A 17243-nucleotide genomic window follows, 5' to 3' on the forward strand; every position below is an offset into this window, starting at 1 on the left:
GAAATCTTTATAAACTTTATTATAAAATTATTATTAATAATCTTTAAAAGCTAATAAATTAATATAATCTTTATAATAATTAGTAAGTTAATAAAATTTATATAATTTATATTTATTTTTATAAAGATTATTATATTTAAATTTATTAAGCTTTTTTATAAAGAAATAAAGCTATAATTTAATATATTAAAAGGTATTATTTTAAATAGAGAATTAATTTTTATAAATATATTTTAATTAAAACTTTATTATTACTTTAAAGTTAAATAAAAACTATTTATAATATTTTATCTTTAAATTAATAAATAAATAAAATAAATAAATTAAACTTTAGGTTATTACTTAAAGAGCTTAATTAATAAAAATTATAATATTTAATTAAAATTTCTTTAAATTATACAATTTATTTATAATTTAGTAATTAATATTACTATAAGTATAATATTAAATAAGGCCTTTATAGAGTTTAACTTTAATTTTTATATTACTATTAAAAATAATAACTTTTAAAAAGAGATCTTAAAAGTAAAATAAAGGATTTAAAAGCTATAAAAGCTAAAAAATAGATTTATAGTATATTAATAAAATACTATTAAAAGATAAATTAAATACTTTAACTTTAAGTATTAAAAAATAAGTTTTAAATAAAAATAATTAATTATATTATTAATTAGAAACCTTAAACTTAAAGAAAAAAAAAAGAATGAATTTTTTAATTTTTTAATTTCTTTAAGATTATTAAAAAAATTAGGCTATAGATATATAAATTAGCCTTTTTAAATTAATATATATAACTTTATAATATCTTTTATATAAGCCTTTTTAAGTTATATTAAATAAAGTATTAAAAAATTAATAATTCTCTATTAATATTAAACTTTAAAGAAAAAGATAATTAATAAAAAGTAAAAAAAATTAAAAAACAAAAGAAGTTTAAAAAAAATATATTATTTAATAAAATAAAAAAAATAGCCTATAGAATATAATTAATAGATTATTACTATAAATATAAAAAATATCCTTTAAATTATTATTATTTAAAAAAAGCTTCAAATTAAATAAAAAAGAAAAAGGTTATAATTATAAATAAAATAAATACTATAAAAGAGAGAAAAACTATAAAAAAATAATATATTAAAGTCTAAAAATTAAAATAATTAAAATACTTAAAGAATTAAAAAAAGTAAAACTAATTATAAATAAATTTTCTTTTATTTAAATCTATTTCTTTAAAAACTATTAATTACTTTTAATTTTTACTTTTAATTTTACCTTTTATATTTCTTTTAATTAATTTATTTAATTACTTTTAAATTAATTAATCCTTTCTTTATATAGATTTAAATTTTCAATAGCTTAAATTTAAATTATTACTTAAATTTTTTAATAAAATAGCTTTTATTTTAATTATTATAAATTTATTTAAATAATAATAAATTTTTAATAATAACTTTATTAATAAAATTATTTAGATTTTTACCTTTATAACCTTTTTAATTTCTTAAGGAAATATAGCTATTAATCTTTTATTTTAATTAAAAGTACTTACTTTTTATAGTTATAATTATAATTACCTTAAAAAAACCTTATATTAAAGGATAGCCTTATAGAGAGAATTAGGCTTATAATTAATTTTATTACTATTAAATTTAAAGTAAAAGCTAGAATTATAATAAAAATAAAACCCTTAAAGAGATTTTTATTTAAATAAAAGTTAAATAAAAAAAGAATTTTAAGATATATTATAATATTATAAAGATTACTTTTTAATATTATTTAAAATTATTAATAAAATATTAAGTTAATAATTCTTTAAATTATAAAATTAAAATTTACTTTTTTTAATTAAAAAGTTTAATTAATTTTATATATAATTTAAATTTTAAAAAATTAAAGATATTAATAAAAAATAATATAAATATAATATTAAAATTTATAATAAAAATTAAAAAGGTATTATACAGATATATTTATTAAATATAATAATAAGCTATAATAATAATATAAAAAGGTTTTAGCCTTTTATATTAAAAAATATTAATAAAAAGGACAGTAATATTAAAAAAAAAATAAAGATTTATTAAAAAAGTATTAATACCTTTAAATTTATAAATTAATATATAAATCTCCTTTAAGTAATAAAAGGAAATTAAAAGCTAAAAAAAGGTATATTTAATCTTATAATAAATATAAATAATAAATTATTATAATTAATTAATAATATAAATAATAATTAAAATAATTTTAAACTTTAAGGCCTTTATTATATCTTTAAAGTTATTTTTTATTATAATAAAAAGACTATAATTAAATTAATAATAAAATATAAAAAAAAACTATAAAAAAAAATATATAGTTTATAATACTTTTTACTATAATTATATTTAATAAAATAAAAGAAATTAAAATTATTAAAGATATAATAATTAAATTAAAGAAAATAAAAAAGATTATTAAAATTTTTATTAATGAATAATACTTAAAGATTATTTTTATAAATATAAATATAATATATATAAATTTAATAACCTATAATATAATTAGAAGGCTTAAAGAATATAACTATTTTAAGCTTTTTAGCCTTATTAGGTATTTTAAAAATAAGAATAAATTCTTTATTAACTATTATAAAAAAATTAAAATAAATTTATTAAAAAGTTAAAAGGTAAAAGATTAAAAACTAAGGATATAAATAAAGAGAAAGGTATATAAGCTAAAAAGGTTATATAAAAAATAAAAAAAATTAAATACTTATAGTTTAAAAAAAATTAAAAGCCTTATAAAGTTTAATAAAGCCTAAAAAATTAAAAGGTTAATTATAAGTTAAAAAGTATAAATTATATAAAGCTATAAGATATTATAATAAGGCTATCTATAGATTTATAATACGTTTTATATATAAAATAGCTAAAATATAAGTTATTATCTTTATATAAACCTAAATAAAGAATTAATTACTATAAGTAAATATATAATAATAAAAGCCTATTAACAATTATATAATTTAATTTTACTATTATTTTAGCTAAAAATAGCTAAATAAGGAAAGAAAGATAATTATAATAGTATTTTAGAATAAATAGTTAGCTTAGTTTTTAGGTTATATAATTTTAAGACTTTATAGAATTTCCTTAAAAAACCTCTCTTTAAGGAATTTTTTCTCTTTAAGCTTTAGTTAATATAATATTATTATGCCTATCTAGCTATTATTAATCTATTATAATAAAAATATAATATTTTAATAACTACTTAATATTATACCTTATATAATCTATTAATAATAAACCTAAATATAGCTTAATTTATATATAGTTAAAAACTAACTATTATAAATATAAAAAATAAAATAATAAAGTTTTATATTTATATATATATAAAAGTTAAATCTTTTAAGAAAGTAAAAAAGATAATTATAAGTATATATATATATTAATATTATTAACTTTATAATTTCTTTTTACCTTTCTATTTATATCTCTTTTCTTTTCTTTTACCTCTTTCCTTTTCTTTTTACCTTTCTTTCTCTCACTTATCCTAAACAACAGCCATGCATTTAACATCGCCTCTTTACACTATCCTCTTGCTCTGCACAGCTGCAGCTGCAGGTTCCTGTCACCTATCATCTGCAAAGATCGCAAGATGCATTGAGAAGCCGTCTATCAACGCCACAGCGCATAACTACCCAGGCTCTCCTTTATCAGCTCACAGCACAACATATCCATACAACGTCACCTGTCTCAACGATGTTCCTGTTGCTGCATCAGCCTGCAGGTCCACTGATCCTGACGAAGCTCTGGCATGTGCGCGCAAATTCATCGATGCCATCGACGAGCAGATCAGCTTTCTCTACGCTCGTCGTCTAGGCTACGCTGCAGTTGCAGGAGCAGCCAAGTTCAACAATGGCACGGCTTTGAATGACCCCACCAGGAACCAGGCCGTTGCTGCCGGAATGGCTGCCAGGGTTCTCAAGTACGGAGGCAGCGAGGAGACTGGCAGGATCATGGGTGGTGAAGGATGTCAGATCTATGCTAGTCTTGAGTATGAGGCTCAGCAAATTCAGAACTGCGGTGGAAAGTTGAACGAGACCTTCGAGAGGGTCTGCAAGTGAGCATCTTCACCATGGGCGTAAACGAGGACGATGTGAGATAGTCTGAGGGAAGCAACGAGATGCCGCTGTCAAGATAGAAAATAGGGTTGATTCGGATGTTAGTGCGAATTTACCTGAGTCTATAAAATTCTCATCACACGAGTCCATGCGGCGGTCTGGCCAATTGAGCAATCGCTTTAACTTTAAGACATCTCTAACTGACCGTTTTCAGGAAGGTCATTTAGCAATGACATCTTTGTAATTTCCCATGTTACAATCGCTTGTTTCAGTAAACTTTAATATAGTGTCCTCGGCAATTATCTACCGTAGCCTTGAGTTTAAAACATCTTTCTTGGCGTTATGCCGTCGGCACGACGACTGGCATATTATTGCATATCGCCTTTGTTCTTAGACCCCTGAGAGGTTTTCTCGAATACCATCATGGTTTATTACGAGCTGGCTCAGAATGGTTGCCGTTTAGACCATACCGGCAATTGTTTATGCTAAATTGGAATTTAGCGCATTCCTCCGTCCCTGCATCGGAGATTCCGTCTTCTCGCGGTCATAGAAGCGGGATATACCGGTCGGGTCCAGTTCGACGAGTAGATCGCTGACACAGTCAATGATGTCGCGAAGAACACTGCCTGCAGATAGCCTCATGTGATAAGGCTATTTTGTGCGTCGTGAAACACTTTATTCATATGGCCACCGTTGGCGCTATCAATTGAGAGACTCATCTTACGCCTTATGAGCTGGGCTGCCCAAACGTTCAGGGAGTTGCTACGGTGGGTATATATGCTTCGTGATTATCTATACGGGTAGAGCCAATTCAAGAAGAACAAGAACTTAAAGTTGATTTCAAGGTTTTGAGAAGCGGTGATGTTTATTTTAAGAATGCTCTCCACCTTTGTACTCAAGGGAGACTCACTCCCTTCAAGGCTGAGACATTGAAGCTCTCCATGGCAGACACCATCCCTTTAAGGGAGGATACTGAGCCAAGGGGTGTCTTGGCAACGATGGCACATTGAAGATAATTCTTCAGCGACTGGCGATCTCCCCATTAGCATTGGTCCTATGATCATCCTGTTCTTACTCGCGCTTGAGCGACATCTGCCCTTCATGTCTTTGAGCACGATACCACACACTCATTTGAACCATGATGGTACTCAATCGCTGTCGTTGTCAAGCCGACAGGGCCATGCTCAAGGTCGTAGCATGGATGTTACGGCGTCGACTCTGCATCGAACCAGTCCTCTCGATCTAGACTTCGCTAAGATTCGACCGCTCATTAAATCGGGAACGTACTTTGAACCGATTGACACAAATGTCCGCACCTCAAGCGACGCTCAGGCCGTTTCTCCAACTACACCAAGTGATCCATCAACGTTGAGATTCTCGTCTAACGCTGGCATCATTGAGCATTACTCGCAGGCTTGGAATACTCAAGACAACCAAAACGATCGAACAGAGCAGGACTTCTCCGAATTCGAGCAACTGATTGGCCCAACAGCCGGCCATACTCCACGGTGGCCATTCATCAATGATGAAAGCCTAAATACACCGGACTCTGCAGATTCAGAGCCCTTCTTTTCACCCTCCCGTATTCCAACGACAAGGCCAAGGCCAATATACCAGATCCATGAAGGTCTTGAAGATCTCGCCGATCTATATGTTCCGCCACTTGACTCAGTGCCCGAAGCTGGCGAGGTAGAAGCACACCTTCCACGACCTCCTCCGACATCTCGAATCAGCCACGCCAAGGTCATGACAGCGGCCGAGTTCGAAGCTCTCCAAAAGCGCAAAGCCCGAGAAGAAGCTGAGAGGCGCTTCTACGGCGGTGAAGAAGAGGAAGACGACAAAGTCGACTACGAGTGTATAGACGATACCGAGGCTGTGAACAGACAGAAAGCGCAGCGTAAGAAGCAGCAGGCGTATCTCGATGGCGGTTATCGACAACAGATGATGAAGAGTACAAATGGGCCTGATCTCCCACCATTGCACTCTCACTCGCGCATCTCTTCGTCGTGGTCCATGAAGTCGTTTAAGGCTTTTCAAGGTTTGCGAGAAGATCTCGTCCCAAGGCATGACAACGAAGATGAAGATGAAGATGTGCCTTTAGCACAGCTGCAGATCCAGCGAAGATCAGGCAGCAAAGCTCCATCCGTCATTAACTTCGGTCACATGAGGGGAGAGTCCATCTCGCAGCTCCTACCAATTAACAACATCAGACAAAACTCACGGATACCAATGCCCGAATTTGCAAGGAGGCTTCCGCAAGATATCTACCCAGGACCCCCACAAACCGCCTGGCCTATGAACAACCAGCAAATCATCCCAGGTGGTTTGGTCGGCGTGATAGCGAGCGAAGAGCGCGCTAAGAAGGCTCGTCGTGTGCTCCCAAGCACCGGCTTCCAACCTCTGCCCGACACCAACGAGGCTTTCAATTGGGGTCACGCAACGGCACAACCGGTCGGAATAGCGCATTCTTTTGGCTTGCCAGGGGCGCAGACCCCGATGGCCTTCTCCAGGCCTCAAACTCCAGTTGCTGTCCCTCAGCTGCCCCCACTACATTCCAATCAAGAGATGTTCAACTTCTTGCAGGCTCAGACTGAGGTTCTGAGATCCATGGCGACTATGAACCAGAGAAGCAACCAATCCTGGAATGCTTTTTCATCTCAGCAGCCAGTCATGAACATGGGGCCGCCCGGTGCCGGGTCGACGTATGCGCCGTCTCAGTACGCGCCTTCGATCTATGCGAAGTCGAACTACGCACCCTCAAATTACGCCAGATCTGTTTATCAGCAACCCGGTGGATATGCAGCGTCAGTGGCACCGTCAGAACGCAACACCATAGGTCTTCCAAGTCGTTACAGACCAGTTTCCAAAGCTGTGAACCAAACACTTTCGGCAAAGGCAACCAAGAACGACGAAACAATGTCTCTCAGTAACTGGGACAACAATAGATCTAATATTCCCCGTACCAGTGTTGCCGTCGAGGAAGATAGCACTGATGATGACGACGATGACGCATTCTGGAGAGCGAAAAGGGAGAAAAGAGACAAAAGGAGGGCGAGGTTCATTCAGGAGAATGATTTAGGAATTAAGGCAGAATGGATCAGCTAAAAAGGAGGTACACATGCATAAAGATTTAGAGGGACACAATAGAGCATAAAGGATAATATGGAATAGGCTGGGATATCATAATCGTGGATAAAATACGGGAGTATAGTAACCTGATAGAACTAATGATAATAATTCTCTGGCCAAAGGCTACAGCATAAACGAATGCCGCTCAGATGAAAACCTAGATTATGACTCTTTTACCGCCCTTCAAAGGGTCTACACCGATGCCGCTAATGTATCTGGCAGGATGATCGAACGTGGTACTATCGAAAGCCAGAACCTTGTAATTTGACATACGAAGTTAAGTCGTCTTGGTGGATGCATTGGAGGCATTGTAAACCGTGGAGGATCAATCATCACCTATATTTACAGCCTAAAGCTAGACCTTATAGGCAGCACTTAACTGAGTAACCCGTGGAGAAAAACAAAACCGTCATAATCTATGGTTTCATCTCACTGAAATTTATAATCACTACACACCTTATCTCATGTACAAGTTGGTCAGCTTAAAAAAAATACAATATTAACTCCTCAAACGAGATTTTTGCAAGAAATGTTCAAATCCTACCTCAAAGGGGCAGGTAATGATTACAATATAAAACAGTGTAAATTTATCTTATTCCGTCTGACAAAGAATCATCGTACGTCAATGAAAACACTCTACCGCTCTGTTTCCCTGACATCTATTTGTGAGTCTTTATGCGGGCTCCTTGAAGATAGAGTCGAAGTCGAAGTATGCTTGGCCTCGGCATTGGGAAATGCAGGCGCTGCGAGCTCTGACGAAGATCTCGATACAGGGCGAGAGCGAGCTGTTGGGTCTCCGCGGGCGGTGGCAGCCAACGCGTCGAGCTGTGTCATGGTATCGATCTGTGTGGACGACCTGGACTTCATGAACGAAGCTCTGTCATCAGCCATGAATTGGTATCGTGCATCTGGGTTCTTTCGCCAGAAGACAAGGGCACTCGATATAATGATCATAAGCAGCAGGATCAGGGAGAAAGCGGCGTTGGCGACGAAGAGAACGAGGCCAGTGACGGAGGGACCCATTCGAGGCATGCCGAGAACATTGGTGAAGATGAAGAGACAGATGGCGTTAAGGAAGTTGAGAACAAAGATGGCAATGTTGAAGGAGTTCGTGCTCTTGTCCATGAAGGGACGCATGACGCTGGTGGCGATGAGAGCAGCGGCTTCGATGAGAATTAGGGCGACTGCCTGGGTAACGCCGCTCTTCTGACTCAGAGCGACAAACATGCCCTTGACGAAGATGTAAGCAAGCTGGGGCACGATAAAGTAGTAGCCTGTAGCTCGATACTGGATGTACAAGAATCCCCATTTGTTGAGGATTCGCGAATTCGAGTATAGACTAACGACCGGGTTGTTGTGCCTCGCGAGTGTGACGATCTTCAAAGCTGCCGCGGCGAGGGTGAGCAGAACTGTGAAAAAGAAGAAGACTGCGAGGACAACGTGCGCAGCTGAGTCAACCTGCGTGAACTCCCAGAGGCAGAGGATAGTGATGGGAGGGAAGCCCATGAAGGTGAGTCTCAGCAGAATTCCCTTCAGGATGGTACGCCATTCAGTTCGGAATTCGAGGAAGCGCTCACGCTTGATCCAAGCCTGCTTTGCACACAGGTCGAGGACGAGCTTGAAAAGGAAGACTAGGATGCAGGCGAAGACAGTAAAAATACCGAAGAAGACAATGGCGGTTAGGAAGAGATTCGTTGTCTCAATATGTGAGCGGAATGCCACGCGCTGGATGCCGTAGACCAGATATGAGCCGGTTTCGAGTTCAATATTGCCTCGTTTCGAGAAGGCGAAGTCACGACGAATCAGAGCTGCAGCACCAGGAATGCTTTCCAAAGACCTTTTCACAACCTGGACCGAAGCAGTGGCGAGATTGTCAAAGAGACGGGCTGGCTTACCCCCTGTAGCACGGTCATACCAAGTGAAGATATCTTGCATCCAGCCCATTCGGATGATACCCATAGACCACTGGAAGTTCTGCGTCCAAGCATCCACGATGGGTGGCATGGTAACAGCGGTAAGTCCGATGATAGCCTGGGCCTGGAAGTAGGCAAAGAGTGACAAAGTGTTGGCGGCAAGATGAGCAGCTGCATTGCCGTAGCCGGCTAGCGAAATGAGTGCTGAAGAAACAAGGCCAATTCCAATGATGATGGCAGTGACCCATTTGACTGAGAGTTGCTCGACGGTCTTACCAGTGGAGAAATCAGCCTCGACACATGCAATACTCTCGCCCGTGGAGGTCATGTTGATATATGCGCGCACGGTGGCATCCAGGTCAGGAATGCCATACGCGATGCCGGGAATCTGATCCAAGGCATTGCCAATTGGGAAGTTGAACTTGATGTCGATATCACCGGGTGCCATAGGACATAGACTCGACAGGTCGAAGCTAGTTTTGCAAGGATCGACGACCTCGTGAATGAATTGATGCCCATAGGCTTCGAGTGTAACATCAAAGTTTACATAGCCTTGAATAGACGCCAGGGCATTCACGTTAACGGTGGCCAATGAGTTGTTTGGTGTGACGACAACGTGAAAGAGACTGGCAGTCAATAGGGAACCTTGCTGACAACTGTTGAGCGATTTTGACTCAAGAACCCTGCCGGCCATTGCGGCGGGAAATTGGGCGAGCCATGAGAATAAGATGAGAGATGCTGTGAATAGCTTCATGATTGCGGTGGATTAATGCGGTCGGCTACCGCTGAAATTGACGCGGTAGTTAGATGCGCCTGCGCGCCTTGAATTGGACTTGCGGCTGTTGGATTATATGCGACAGTAAAATGCGACACTGTGAATCACCATTGTTGATGTTTCGATGATGCGCGCGATGACAGACTTTCGGCTGACGCGGGTAAGTTCAAATGGCGTTCAGGTCCGGAAAATGAAGCGAGAGTGTCGGACACTGTTGAGCCAAACTATGCCGGGACTATCGAAGATGCTTCAGTGATGGAAGCGATCAAGTTGACAATTGAAGTCTGTCGGATGGAGAAACAAAGACGGGATGGACTGGACTCGACGGGGTTGGCATGGGAAATTAGAAATAAGCTAACGAGGGGAAACACGCCAAAAGCGGAGACTTGAGCTCGTCTGGCTCTACAATTGGTGCGTTTCTCGTCCGCAAGCATGTTAAAATTGGACGTCGATACGAGGTCTTTGCCAATCACTGACGCATGCGACATCAGATTATCCCGCATCATGGTATTTCCGACCGAATCTCCTCGTATTTACTCGATCTTGTTGATTGAGATGGGTGAGTAATAATGTGAGAAATGTTGGTAGCGCGATGCGTTCTACATGAGCACCGCGATAAGCTTGTTTTGCCCGCATCTTTGCCCTCATCTTATCCCCGCCTACTCTCCATTGACTCTAAGCGTACGTCATGTATGCCACATCTGAGCTGAGCAACTAAAAAATGGTGGGTAGACTGCCTTGGGCTCCACGCTATTAGTGGAAGGTCCCTAAACGTCGATGGAAATACAGTGGGGTCATTGGAGGAGTGCCCTAAAATGGTGGGTACCGCGCTGCTGCACTGCCCGTGCTGCTGTTAGAATGCGCCGGACTGGTGGTAGCTTGCCTTGCATTGGCATGACCAGTGCGACCTACATGATGACTCTCCTACCCTGCATTGGTTCAAAAAACAGAACACCTATTTCCGCAAGCTACCAAGGAAGAATAGTCATAGGGCTGTCACCTGGTTATCTTACATATAGGAGGTTTCATTATTAAGTAAGTGGCAATAAGTAATTAAGTTTACTTTGACATTAGTGAGGTGCGAATTGAGTTCACAACGCCGATGGGGACATTCAACGAATACCTACTGAAAGGAATACACAATTGAATCGCACGATTATGAAACATTTTATGAGCGTTGAAGAGAATCATGGATTACTTCGGTGCGAAAATGAGGGATCATAAAGTTTTGCCGCACAATTTCACATTGTGTTGAGGTAAAATCCCAAATCAGGGTCTTTCTCCGGCTTTGGCTGCGGTCTCGATGGGACACGTTCTGCCAAAGTAGCCCCGGACTGCACGGAAAAAGGGCATTTATCCAAACAAGCATCCTTACCTAGAAAAACACTCTACGCGAACTGCCTGATTGAGTTATCGGATACTTTACGCGATATCCCTGGACGATATGCCCAATCAGCAACTGCCATCATGCCTCGGCGCATATCTTCAGCATCTGCACGACCAACAACCAGCATGGCGTGTTCCCTACAAAACGCTGAACGTTCTCCTCACTTGGCTTTTCTCACTCATCTGAGAAATTTGTTCCAATCAAGCGCTACGCCAAAAATCACAGTGCCATGTCATCTCCTCCTGCAACTGTACCAGTCACATCGTCTGAACAGGCTACTCAGACATCTCCACCAGTTGCAGATGTAAATACCCCAGAGCAACCACTTGCGCCAGCTGCTCCCCACCAACCTGAACAAGAAACAGTAATCGACGATGATTCGGCATTGAGCACAGGAGTGTATGATTTCTGTGGGGGGATTGACGTTGAACCATAGCTGACTTTTGCAGTGACTCATCGACAGCATCTGTTGCTTCAAGTATTTTAGAGTATCGAAAGTTCAAGGGAAGGTCGTACCATTCTACCTACCATGATAGTAGCTATCCCATTCCCACTGACGAACAAACTCTCGAGAACTTTGATCTGATGTAAATGAATATTGCTCGGCACCCCCTCAGGCACAGAGTAGCTACTGATTGCATCTAGGCACCACTTCTTGACACTGCTTACTGACGATAAGCTGTATCTGGCACCTGTAAAGGACGATGTTCAGGTACGGTGCCATCGCTGAATAGAATATTTGCAGGGCTGACACTTCGTTATACAGAAAGTGCTAGATGTTGGAACGGGAACAGGTAGGTCACAGCTAGTCAACAGAAATACAAGATGCTAATCGGTTTCTTAGGAATTTGGGCGATGTTTGTACCATTTATCTCCCATGTTATCTCCACTAACTAAACTCACCAGAGACTATGCTGATGAACACCCCAATACCGCTGTCATCGGTACAGATTTATCCGCCGTACAGCCAGACTGGGTACCTCCTAATCTCAAGTTTGAGATCGATGACTGCACTAAGCCTTGGACTTGGGACGCAAATACCTTTGACTTTGTGCATATGCGTTACTTGTTTGGTGCTATCAGAGACTGGACCGCTCTCTTCAAGGAGGCATACAATGCAGTCAAGCCAGGAGGCTGGGTAGAGCCCTGTGAGTCAGAACCAATGACACATAGCGACGATGGAACCGTAACAGATGACGGATCAACTGCGCTAGGAGGAACCTGGGATAAGATGTTCATCGAGGGAGGCAAAGCCACTGGATGCTCTTTGTCTGTCCTCACGGAAGATCTTCAAATGAAGGCTATGAAAGAAGCTGGCTTCGTGGATATCCAAGAAACCTTCTACAAGGCAAGTTAAGAGTCACAATAGTATTCTACGCATACTAAACAATCGCACCTGAACAGATACCATTCGGTTCATGGCCCAAGGACCCTAAGATGGCGGAGATCGGCCAGTATGCGAAGCTCAGTCTGGAATCCGACCTTGTTGGTAAGGCTGTAAGCAGATGAAATTAGACTGTTCAACGAAGGCTGACCTTTGCTCCCTAGGATATTCGCAAATGATTTGGCATGAAGTTCTGAAGTGGCCGGCTGAGGAATATCAGATTTTCCTGATGCAGGTGCGAAAGGATCTTCGGAACAAGAAACTTCACCCTTACTTCAAGGTTCGCTTTGTCTGGGGCCGAAAGCCTGAGACCGAACATAAGTGAGCGTCTCATAGTCGCCTGGCAGGCATTGTTGGTTTTGGGAACTGGTACTGCACATGGCGATAAACAATAGGCAAGAAAACCTAGGACCTTTGTCCTGAGTTATAAAAAGACTTAGGCATTTTAGCATAAGCTTAGGATTATTTACTGAGTTGGATTTAGCATACTCTTCTCAGGTCTTATAATTTCTTGCCTCCCGTTGGCTATCCAGATCAGAAAGCCAACTACGGGTTTTTACAGGCTACACTCTCACATTTTCCTGGTACTGAGGAGCCTAAGCATAGTGTAAGAGTAAACAGTCTTTTATGATATTATGCGCTTTCTAGTTGCTATTTTACACGCCCCAACTTCTAACCTAGACAAGCTCCAAGGTGCCGTTGAAGTTTCTGATTCTCTCATCAAGAATGATCGAGCTAAGCACCCAGTCTCCGTCACGAGACAGCTCACCCTCAAGTCTCTGACCTCCATCCACCAGACGAACATGTCGGGCGGAAGATCCGAATCCACCGCCACCATGGCGACCACCACCAGGCACCTGGAGTGTCTGCCCAGGATAGATCAGATCAGGGTTGTTGATGCCGTTATGTCGAGCAATCTCCTCAAAGGAGCAATTGAATCGAGCTGCGATGCCTCGAAGGGTATCGCCTTGCTGGACTGTAACGGAAGAAGAGCTACCGTGATGGCCACCTGCGGACCAGCGGAAGCTTCCCCTGTCGTTTTCGAGGACCTTGTCGAGGGAAATGGATGTGTGCTGGTAGTCTCCGTCCTCGCGCTTACAAGAGGCGTGCAGAACGTAGTCGCCGTGAGCATCGAGTCTGATATCTCGAGATGAGGCGGTGAAGTTACCGGCGTAGTGGCCACCACGACGTCGGTTGGAGCCACGAGAAGAGCTTCGGCTTCGGCTCCGGCTGCGGCTGCGGCGACGATGGTGAGATTCATAACGATCATCGTCGCGGCGCTCCTTTCGCCTCCTCTCTTCCTCCTCCTCGCGTCTCTTCTCTTCCTCTTTTCGTCGCTTCTCCTCTTCCTTCTTCTCGTCTCTCTCATCCTTCCAGTCTCCAGCGGCGTCTTGCAGCTTGTGACCGCCGAAAGCACCAGCCAAAGCTCCGACGATGGTGCTGGTCTTGCTGTGTCCAGTGACTCCGCCCATCTTGTGACCACCGAAAGCTCCAGCTGCACCGCCGGCAAGGGCTCCCATCACACCACGCTCACCGTCGGGACCATCGCCGCCATCAAACTGGCCTTGAGGTCCTTGGTTATATGCAGGAGGGCCCTGTTGGTATTGACCAGGTCCAGACTGTCCACCAGGAGGATACTGAGAGGACTCGGAGTAGTAAGATTGCGAGAGACCTGGGCGGTCTTGCTGATAACCGCCTTGTTGAGGACCACCCTGTTGGTAGCCTCCTTGTTGTTGACCGTACTGCTGAGGACCGCCTTGTTGATAGCCGCCTTGGTCATTGCGACGTTGATCGTCACCGCCATATCCGCCCTGGCCGGGGCCATCCTGGTTATACCCAGGGTTCTGCTGCTGGAAGTTGACGTTGTGGCCGTAGTAAGTCATTTTGATTGAAGATATTTTGAATATCAAGAAACAGATTCTGCTTCATCTGTCGGGAAGCAGCTTATATATGTCAACTGCCGAGGCGGAGGCAAAGATGGTCTTCCCAGCCACAGTTGACGTCTCCATCAACCCTCCTGACCAAACCCAATCGGAAACCCTGAGACTGAGAAATGTGGATTATCACGAGCACAGCCTCACAAGACTGAGTGATGCCACGTATTGTCTGCGGAGGCTTGAGCGACGCTTGGCCCTCTTCTCTCTGGTCATTGCTGTCTTGGCGTTTGGGCCGTTGCGAATGAAGATGCAAGGATTGGTATTTTTAGAACAGAAGCGTCGTCATGTCCAATGGAACACTGCATATTCGGTGTTGCCACCATCTGTCAGAATCTCCAATGAAGAACTCATTGGTTTGTAGTGAGCCTGTAACTTCTGAGTTATGGTTTCAGATGCAGACGCTGTGTATCAGGCTTGTTTGTTATTGACGTTTGGCGTCTGCTGGAGATGCGCCAAGCCCCCAAGCGGTTAAGGCGGCAAATTGCCCAGCATCGGTCCTGTCCGTGCTTCCATGGGGCATCTTGCGGTCTGGTAAGGCATTTTCTAGGAAGGACAATACTGTCGCCCAAAATGATCATACCTTTGACTCGACTTGGCTGTTGAACACATGCCGTAACTTGCCCCATGTTCCTAAAATGACAGGATCTGTCCTCCAGAAAGCTTGACTTTTAGTCCCAATACTTTGATCGGCCCACTCAACATTCGTGAGTTCCAAGGCTTCGTATGAATAAAACACACCAGAAAAGCAGAAAGACCCTTCGCATCTCACCAGAGCAGTAGGCGGGCGCCTAACATATTTCCTAAACCCTTGACCTACCAGTTAGCTGGATATTAGAATATGAGGACACTTAGCGAAAACAATGGCCAATAAGGCACAGGTAGATAACAACCGAAACTCTGATATCGACCTTGAGTTTGTAGATCGCATTTCTCTCTTGAGAAGGGGTATTCTAAACTAGCTAATCATTCTAAACGGTCATCATACGAAATACCATCCTCTTTCCCAACCACATGACAGTAAAGAGGAAGCTAAAGAGACAAGAGGCAATACCAAGAACCCATGCACCTTCTATAGCATAATTAGAGTGCCACTGCTTCGTCGTTGCACTGACTATATCATCAGCGTTGATCAAGTCAACCCCTTCATGATTGAGTGTCCTCCAAACGTAGTTTCTTCGGGATACAGGCCAGCCTGGTAGCTCCCAGTATCTCGACTTCAAGTTCAACTTCTTTGCAAGTTGAATTTGATTAGCCAGCTTCCCCTGTTGTGACTTGCTAAAGTATGGGATGACAGTTCCGATAGCTCTGAAGAGAGATACAGAAGCTGTGTAAAACTCATTCTCTTCCACTTGGCGACAAAGTGTATCGTTTCTCTCACAAAATCCAGGGTGGGACAGAAGATCCAACGAGGCATCGAGAAATACGTCGTGGTGTCGCCGCCACTTTTGTAGATCGGATCCGATATTCACATCCCGCCTCTTGCCAATATTGCCGGTTCCGACCACAGTCAGTGGGCCAGAATGAAATGTCTGGTCTGCCGGCGTTGATCCACTATTCTGGTGATATGAAAGATATCCCTTCTGTCTCAAAGGTTCCAGGTGCTTCAGTACCACCGGCCAAGTCTTCTCTGAGTAATCCTTGACATCGATGAATAGGATCAGTGTCTTGTTTGGATGGCTAGCAAACACACCAGCACGGTGTCCCTGACCCGGGAACTGTGGGGAGTTAAAAGAGTCGAGGATCCCCAGCAATGGTTCAATGTAAAGAGAGTTTAGGGTCCTCTCTGGTGTGAGATTCCACCAATGATGGCCGACCAAGAGATCTTCTCCATTCTTGCTGAGCCAAACGTCGGCTTCGACACTAGCACAGCCAACAGATAAAGCCGAGAACAACGGCCGAGGTCTCAGGTAGTCATTGTGAGAATGGACCATAACTGGAGTAACTTGAGGCGACAGGACTTCAACCCATCTCTTGGCGCTTTCCATAGCGTCACCGTACTTCTCGATAGGGTCGGCCAAGGCAAGGCCAGAAGCTTCGAAGGTGTAGACAGCATACCGCTCGATTACAAATGTCATCAGGAAAAAGGCGATTCTAGTCAAGACGTCAGTCCGTATATGCGACGAAGAGTTGAGTAAGAACCGACAGGATCAGACATGCTCCAGCAAAAGCAGCGAGAAACGTACTCAGCCACTTCCTCCGGCCTCTTATACATGGCCTTCTTCGTGAAGAACAGCATGTTGCATAGGACTTCAAGTCATCTTCATTCGTCGGACTCGTTGGCCGAAGAGGTCGATACTCAATATCGTCCTTGTCAGTCTGGCTACAAAAGTAGCCTGAGAGATTCATGATTCCTGCAGGTGAGGCAAAGAAACACGGACAGCATGGACACTTGCTATGACTGTAATATTTTCCGCCAGACCAGGGCACATCTTGATGTATAAGAATTAACGAGGGCAATGCGAAAATTACCCGCAAAGTGCCGAATTGATCATGCGGAGGCTTCTAATCTACGACTAGTTCCCGGGTAGCCGTATTACAGCTGGTCTACATCCCACGTGGTTCCACCCTGAGATTCTTCACCGACCAATCCAATTCATCAGTTCAACCACGAAG

At 41.3% G+C, this 17243-nt stretch overlaps 7 protein-coding genes; 4 read left to right on the forward strand and 3 right to left on the reverse strand.

The window, feature by feature from the left end:
- Positions 1-3547: 3547 nt before the first annotated feature.
- On the forward strand, positions 3548-4108 carry FFUJ_10475 (uncharacterized protein; the record flags this gene model as incomplete). The annotated part of the gene is made up of 1 exon (XM_023569264.1): positions 3548-4108. One exon carries the CDS (start codon positions 3548-3550, stop codon positions 4106-4108), a length of 561 nt encoding a protein of 186 aa, XP_023436503.1.
- A 1098-nt stretch (positions 4109-5206) lies between these two features.
- Positions 5207-7210, forward strand: FFUJ_10476 (uncharacterized protein; the record flags this gene model as incomplete). Its single annotated transcript, XM_023569265.1, has 1 exon — positions 5207-7210. One exon carries the CDS (start codon positions 5207-5209, stop codon positions 7208-7210), a length of 2004 nt encoding a protein of 667 aa, XP_023436504.1.
- A 660-nt stretch (positions 7211-7870) lies between these two features.
- On the reverse strand, positions 7871-9901 carry FFUJ_10477 (related to calcium-related spray protein; the record flags this gene model as incomplete). The annotated part of the gene is made up of 1 exon (XM_023569266.1): positions 7871-9901. The coding sequence occupies one exon, from the start codon at positions 9899-9901 to the stop codon at positions 7871-7873; it is 2031 nt and encodes a 676-aa protein (XP_023436505.1).
- Positions 9902-11538: 1637 nt separating this feature from the next.
- FFUJ_10478 (uncharacterized protein) lies at positions 11539-12666 on the forward strand (the record flags this gene model as incomplete). XM_023569267.1 has 6 exons in its annotated part: positions 11539-11708; positions 11759-11896; positions 11955-12021; positions 12076-12103; positions 12154-12166; positions 12216-12666. 6 exons carry the CDS (start codon positions 11539-11541, stop codon positions 12664-12666), a joined length of 867 nt encoding a protein of 288 aa, XP_023437206.1.
- An 80-nt stretch (positions 12667-12746) lies between these two features.
- On the forward strand, positions 12747-13018 carry FFUJ_10479 (uncharacterized protein; the record flags this gene model as incomplete). XM_023569268.1 has 2 exons in its annotated part: positions 12747-12798; positions 12858-13018. The coding sequence occupies 2 exons, from the start codon at positions 12747-12749 to the stop codon at positions 13016-13018; spliced, it is 213 nt and encodes a 70-aa protein (XP_023436506.1).
- A 352-nt stretch (positions 13019-13370) lies between these two features.
- FFUJ_10480 (uncharacterized protein) lies at positions 13371-14576 on the reverse strand (the record flags this gene model as incomplete). The annotated part of the gene is made up of 1 exon (XM_023569269.1): positions 13371-14576. The coding sequence occupies one exon, from the start codon at positions 14574-14576 to the stop codon at positions 13371-13373; it is 1206 nt and encodes a 401-aa protein (XP_023436507.1).
- A 1022-nt stretch (positions 14577-15598) lies between these two features.
- On the reverse strand, positions 15599-16705 carry FFUJ_10481 (uncharacterized protein; the record flags this gene model as incomplete). Its single annotated transcript, XM_023569270.1, has 1 exon — positions 15599-16705. One exon carries the CDS (start codon positions 16703-16705, stop codon positions 15599-15601), a length of 1107 nt encoding a protein of 368 aa, XP_023436508.1.
- Between the last annotated feature and the right edge of the window lie 538 nt (positions 16706-17243).

Source organism: Fusarium fujikuroi, chromosome FFUJ_chr10, assembly GCF_900079805.1.
Source record: "Fusarium fujikuroi IMI 58289 draft genome, chromosome FFUJ_chr10".
Classification (NCBI taxonomy): Eukaryota; Fungi; Ascomycota; class Sordariomycetes; order Hypocreales; family Nectriaceae; genus Fusarium; species Fusarium fujikuroi.